The sequence below is a fragment of the Psammomys obesus genome, unplaced genomic scaffold (genome assembly GCF_907164565.1).
Source record: "Psammomys obesus unplaced genomic scaffold, mPsaObe1.curated_primary_1811, whole genome shotgun sequence".
In the NCBI taxonomy this organism is placed as follows: Eukaryota; Metazoa; Chordata; class Mammalia; order Rodentia; family Muridae; genus Psammomys; species Psammomys obesus.
The window spans coordinates 2476199-2482754 of record NW_026591597.1 but is presented as its reverse complement, the minus strand read 5'-3'; the positions used below and the strand labels follow the sequence as shown (position 1 = coordinate 2482754).

The 6556-nt window shown below is 47.8% G+C and overlaps 1 protein-coding gene across 1 annotated transcript in view; it reads left to right on the top strand.

Moving 5' to 3' along the window:
• Ccnjl (cyclin J like) overlaps positions 1-4896 on the top strand; it is a 48986-nt gene extending 44090 nt beyond the window's left edge. Inside the window, exons 5-6 of the mRNA XM_055610674.1 lie at positions 1882-2041; positions 3869-4896. Of these exons, the coding sequence (XP_055466649.1) occupies positions 1882-2041; positions 3869-4292 (584 nt within the window). The 3' untranslated portion in view covers positions 4293-4896. The remainder of the gene's footprint in view (positions 1-1881; positions 2042-3868) is intronic.
• The last annotated feature ends 1660 nt before the right edge of the window (positions 4897-6556 follow it).

Below are 6556 nucleotides of genomic sequence, written 5' to 3'. Positions count from 1 at the left end.
TGTGTGTGTGTGTGTGTGTGTGTGTGTGTGTGTGTGTGTGTGTGTGTAGAGAAGCTAAAAGAGGACAATAAGCCCATCACTCTATGAGGCAGGGTCTCTTGAACCTGGGACTTGCTCTCAGCTAAGCTAGAAACCAGCAAACCACTGTGTTCTTCCTGTCTCTGCCCTCATCAGAGCTGGGGTTACAGGAAATGGCAAGGTGCCCAACTTGTTATGTGGGTGCTGGGATCCTACCCCATGATTGTAGAGTAAGTGCCCTTTAAAGCTGAGCCATTTCTGCTACCCCCCAAAACAGAATTTTAAATCTAGGTGTTGGGTAAGATGCTGGTAAGAAACACTATTGATATACCTGCTCAGTGACACAACATAAGACAAAATAGCCCAGAGAGAGGATATCAGTGATTTTGGATTATTAGGCATTGATTGAGCACTTACTGTATACCTTGATGCAGAACTTAGTATACTTTAACTCATTTGAACTTCACAGTGACCCTGTGCCGTCTAGTTTTATGTCAACTTGACATAAGCTGAAGTCACCGAGAGAAGGGAGCATCAATTGAGAAAATGCCTCCATAAGATAGGGCTGTAGGCAAGCCTGTGGAGAATTTTCTTCATTAATGATTAACATGGGAGGGCCCAGTCTATTACAGAGGGGGCCTTCCCCGGGCTGGTGGTCCTAGGTTCTATAAGAAAGCAGGCTGAGCAAGCCAGTAAGCAGCACTCTTCCATGGCCTCCGCAGCAGCACCTGCCTCCAGATTCCTGCTCTATTTGAATTCCATTTTGGCTTCTTTCAGTGGACTCTGTGTTAGGAGAGGGAAGCCAAATACACCCTTTCATCCCCAAGTTGCTTCAGGCGTGGTGCTTTGCCACAGAATCAGTAACCCTGAGACAGACCCCCTTTCAAAGTCATTTCAGTCACTCCCTTTTTATAAAGGAGGAACTTTATTCTCAAGAAGTGAAATCACTTCCCCGAGGTCATTGATGGGATTTGAACGTGGATGTCTGGTTCTGTGACTCTACCTGTAACTAGACCACGCTAACTGATTGACGCTTTAAAAGGCAAACACTGAAATAACTGAAAGTTACGAGCAATTGATAACAGATAGTAATGCATGGAACACTGAGTATCACCCTTGAAAGGTACAGAAATGTCCACTGGATTCATTAACCTACCTTCAGATGTCTTGATACATTGGAAAATTTCTTGGGCTGGTGAGACTGCTTAGTAGAATGTGGTGGGCCTGAATTCCATCCCTGAGTCCCACTTGCAAGTTGTCCTCTGAGCTCTACATGTACGAATGCCGCATATACAAACCGCATATACACGATATACATGTGCCTACACAGTAATATAAATAAAGGTGATTTGAATATTTTTAATATTACTTCATTAGCCTAGACAAAGCTATAGATATCAAACTCATACAGCCATTCATTTGTTTTTCATCAGATTTTCATTGCCTGCTGAGGACTGAACATTGTTGCTATGCAAGAGCCTTTGGTCATACTCTGCCTATCAATAATAACCAAGTGTGTGTGTGCGTGTGTGTGTGTGTGTGTGTGTGTGTGTGTGCGTGTGTGTGCGCGCGCGCGTGCACTTCTGTTTGTAGCCCATCAGCAAGCTCCTTGCAGTTTTCTGGGAGTGTACACTACACTTTAAAAAAATTGTCCCACCAGGCCAATGCCAGAAACCACAGTCCAAACACCAAAACCACCAAGACCCAAATGGCACCCGATATCTTCTTCTTTCTTACCCCATTTCTAAAAAGCCAGGATTTCGAAGCCCTTGAACTGATCTGTTTGTCTGCTTTTAGCAGGCCAAGCGGGAAACTCCATGGGGAGACTTTCCGGGACTAATGCCCTCTGCAATTCTCTTTCAGATCATATATTTTACAAATTCCAGCCTTCTGTGGTTGCTGCAGCCTGTGTTGGGGCCTCCAGGATCTGCCTTCAGCTCTCTCCCTACTGGACCAGAGACTTGCAAAGGGTCTCAAGCTACTCCCTGGAGCATCTCAGCACGTGCATAGAAATCCTGCTGGTGTAAGTCCTCTCCTGGTTGGCTAAGTTCCTGAGATATTCACCTTCTATTTGCCCCACTTAGGTCAGCTGGTATTTTCTGAGTCTGGGACAGATGGACGTTCTCCCCCAGATAAGGTATTGCATGTAAAATGAGCAGAGTGACTCCTGACAGAAGTAATATTTGAAAAATGGGGTATGGTGCTTTGCAACTGTAGTCTTCACACGTGGGAAGCTGAAGCAGGATTGAGAGCTGGAGACCAGCCTAGGATAAATAGAAAGAATGAGGCTTGGAGAGTTGGTTGTTTCTCTTTGTGGTTTTAAGATTGGAGAGAGAGGGGAAAAAGGCGTGAGGCCGGGGACACCTACTCCTACATGTATAGAGTCATTCTACCATTTTATTTTGTTATTCAGACAGGGTATCATATAGCCCAGGCTAACCTCAATCTCACTATGTAGACAGAGAGATATCCTTTAACTTCCAGTCTTCCTGCCCCTTGCTCCGGAGTGCTGGTGCCACCACACCCAGTTGATTTAGTGCCGGGGTCAAACTTCATGCATGCTAGGCAAGTACTCTATCACCTGAACTCCATCCTATCTGGGCCAATCGACCTAAGTGCCAGCATGATTTTGTGAATGGTTATGAATTCATTCTCTCACGGGCTTCTTTTTCTCAGGCAAGCTGCAGAGTGGACCACTTAGCCAACCATATCCGGAGTGGCTTCAACTAAGAGGTCACAGCTTCCTTTAAAGGGTCAAGGGTCATCTTAGCTCTACCTGTGCAATAGAGATTGGCAGCTAAAGAGTCTGTAATGGCTGCCAGGAGGGGGACAGAACAGCCCTTGAGTGGCTGTCCCCAGTCAACTCCCTCTTCCACCTATCAGGTGGTGACAACCCCTAAGTGTTGGCCTGACTGACCAGGGTCTGGGTGGCAGAAGCAGAAGTCATTCAAATCCCCAAAGAGCTCAATGAACCCCAAGAACCCTAGCTCTCAGTGTCCCAATGCCAGAAGTCCCCAAGTCAAGCCGGGCAGTGGTGATATGCACCTTGGATCCCAGTACTTAGGAGGCAGAGGCAGGTGGACCTCTGGGTTGGAGGCCAGCCTGCTCTACAGAGAGAGTTCCAAGACAGCAAAACCCTGTCTCAAAACACAAAACAAAACTAAACAAAACAAAAGGTCCCCAAGTTTAGAACTTAGCCTGTTTTGATGGCTACTCCAATATCAGCCAGCAGGCCAGCCCTGCTTGTCATTGCTGGCTGTCTCCTTGGGAAATCCTTGTTCAAATAAGTTGCAGACACCATCAGCTTCTTTCTTACAAATGCCTCTAATTGCTTTTACTGTCTCAAAACTGGTTTGTTTGAGATGGGAAAAAAATAACAACAAAACGCCTACTGTGTTCCCCTTTTCAAATGAAGCCTTTCAGACCCTCAATGGACAATTTGCTTGGTATCCGCTAGCTAAAGGCTTGCCCAGGTGGGGTTAGAGCTGGACCAGAAGAACCTAGGAAGTAGCAGTGGTACTGTACCAAGTACTGGCATGCAGGAGTGAAGCAGGTGGGACCCAAATCACCTTCTGGGGCTTTAGCAGCCAAGACGTCTGGGTACCGGGGCTGCAGGGACAAGTTTGGCTGATCTTGCACAGGACTCGGAGAGGTTCTGTGACAGAAGCAGCTCCACGCTGAGACCTGAGGCCTGAGCCTAGTCACCGAACAGCTGAGGCTGTGTTGTAGTTTGCCCTCATAGACTGGTGTGGCCCTGGGCACAGCTCTCCCACTCCTGCTTACTGAGGAAGATTAGCAGGTGTCTAGTGACCTTTGATCGCCGAGACTCACTTGAGCCTTTTTCTTTCAGAGCATATGACAATGTCCTCAAGGATGCTGTTGCAGTCAAGAGCCAGTCACTGGCCATGGTGCCCAGCACGTCATCAGCTCCCACCCAAGTGCTGTTCCAACCACCCACCTACCCTACTCTCAGCCAGCCACCGCCAACAACACTAGCACAGTTCCAGAGTCCAGCGCAGGACCTGTGCTTGGCATATCGGGACTCATTGCAGGCCCACCGCTCAGGGACCCTGCTCTCAGGGGACACTGGTCCTTCCCTTCACACCCCCTACTCAACCCTCCAGCCCTTGGATATGTGTCCTGTGCCCGTGCCTGCATCCCTTAGCATGCAGATGGCCATTGCGTCTGAACCCAGGCACTGCCTTACCGCCAGCTACGGAAGCAGCTACTTCAGCGGGAGCCATATGTTCCCCACAGGTTGTTTTGACAGCTAGGTCCACATTTGGACCACAAGGAGAATCTTGGAAGACCCAGACCAAGGAAGTGAACACCTAAGAGCAGAGCTCAGCCAGGTGAGGCAAAGAAAGAACCTCATCCCCTTCATTAGAGAGCAACAGTGCTCTTTATAAAAACAAACAAAACAACACAACCCAGAGCCAAACATCCAGGAGCATACCTCACCCAACAGCATCTCTCTGGGAAACTTCTTCCACGTGTGCCTGGAGGACAAGGACATGGCTCTGTGGCCATCGCCTTGAACTGGGGGATCCCATGGACCACATCAGACTTGGTAAGAGACTTGAACATTGAGGACTGCCTGCAGAGCAATAGCACATCCGGGCTTTTCAAAGACTACTTTTCACAGTGATGCCCCTGAAAAAGACGCACCTGGCACGTCCTCTGTATCCCTACAAGATCCATCCCAAGCGTTTTTCTCTCCCTAGCTCCACATCAAGGGTCCTGTGGCCCATGTTTATGCCTGAGAACTGGGCCCCGGAGGCCCAGTGAGTGGCTATTTTGCCCTTTGTCTTTGAACCTTTTCTCATCCTTCTGGATATTTCACACGCTGCTGCTTCCTGGAACAATCTAGCTTTTGTATCGTGCAAAAACATCATGTTTACATACTGTGTCAGGGATTTTATGATACTTGAAAATTCCGTAGGGGACAAAAAAAAAAAAAAAAAGTTTGAATCACTACACTGTCTGTTCCACATGAGGCTGTATCTTTTATTAACCCAACTTGGGACTGATGGGTGGGTAACCAGCACCTCCCAGGCTCTCTGGCTCTGGAAGAGTGCGCCCCTGTGCGGGATGCTGGTGTTGTTCACCTGTTGAACTCAGATCACTGCCCCCTAGTGGGGGGACATCACTGAGAGGAAGACGAAGGTTTGAACCGATCCACACTTGCCCTCCACCACATGCTTATAGTGCTAAGGTTAAACTGGCCCCAGTTTTTAGTTTGGCCAATAGTAAAGGGTAATAGTACTGTGGAATAGTAGAGAAGTGGAGGGAGGAACATGGTATGACTCCAGCATTGACTGGCAAGGGATTGCTGGAGCAAAAGCCAGTGTGTCTAGGATCTGCAGTGCGAGGGCTCAGGAAGACTGTCCCCATGTGCAATATATTATGACTCTGACTCATAGCCTGTGCTTATGATGTTTTTGTGGGTTTTTTTTTTCTTATTGTCAGGGGACATGCTGTTCACCCTTCAGAATTGGGAGGGAGGTGCAAAAGACCACAGGAACAAACTTCAGTTTTGTTTTTGAAACAATTGCCCTGTTTGTTTGTTTGTTTCTTTCTTTCTTTCTTTCTTTTTGGGGGTGTGACTTTTTTTTTTGAGATAGGTCCAATGTGTCTAAGGCTAGCCTCAAACTTCGTATGTAGCCAAGGCTGGCCTTGAGCTCCTGATCCTCCTGCTTCAGCCTCCCATGTATGTCACCACACCTTGCCTCCCATCTTGGTTCTCTTTGACTCATTTGCCATCCAAGAGGCCACAGCAGGGCCTTCCGAGAAGGTGGCCACAAGCTGCTGAGTTGGATTTGATGGTGATAGGGCTTTTCTGAGTGGATGGATGTCTCATGGAAACAGAACAAGAAAAGAGCTGGATGCAGATGAGGCGCTGCCATTTTGTCAGTTAGCATAGGAACCTGCACATTCGTTTGTTTTTTTTTTTTTTTTGTTTTGCATTTTGGCTCCTGTCCCTCCACCTCCTTTACCAGCCTCTTTGTATTTATGTGCAGCTGGTTTTGGGGTCCGAGTTATTGTACCTGTCTGTTCTGTGCCGGGGTTTGTTTGTGAGAAGCATCCCCATTGGAGTTCCGGAGCTAGCCTGATTCCCAGAACCAGGTGTCCTGCAATAAACATATCACATGCTCTCGGTCTCTCTCTTCTTTGGCTATTTCTTTGCAGGCCAGCCCTTCCCCACCTCTCTTTAGTCTACCTCAGTGGGATTCTCCTTCAGGTGAGAGGTAAAAGAGTTCCTTCGGGCGAGAGATAAAAGAGTTCATGGGGTTTATTAGCTTTCTCATTGCTGAGACAAAACGACCCAACAGAACACCCTAAAGGAGAAAAATGTTTATTTCAGCTCATAGTTTGAGAAAGCAGTCCAATGTGGCAGCAAGAATAGCTTGTGACATCCATGGCAGGAGTAGGAGGCTACTTGTTCAGGTGCCTATGGGTCAGGAGCAGAGATGGGGGCTGTCAACATCAAGGCTGGTCCCTAGAGGTACACACTGCCTAGCTAGGTCTTAACTCCAGA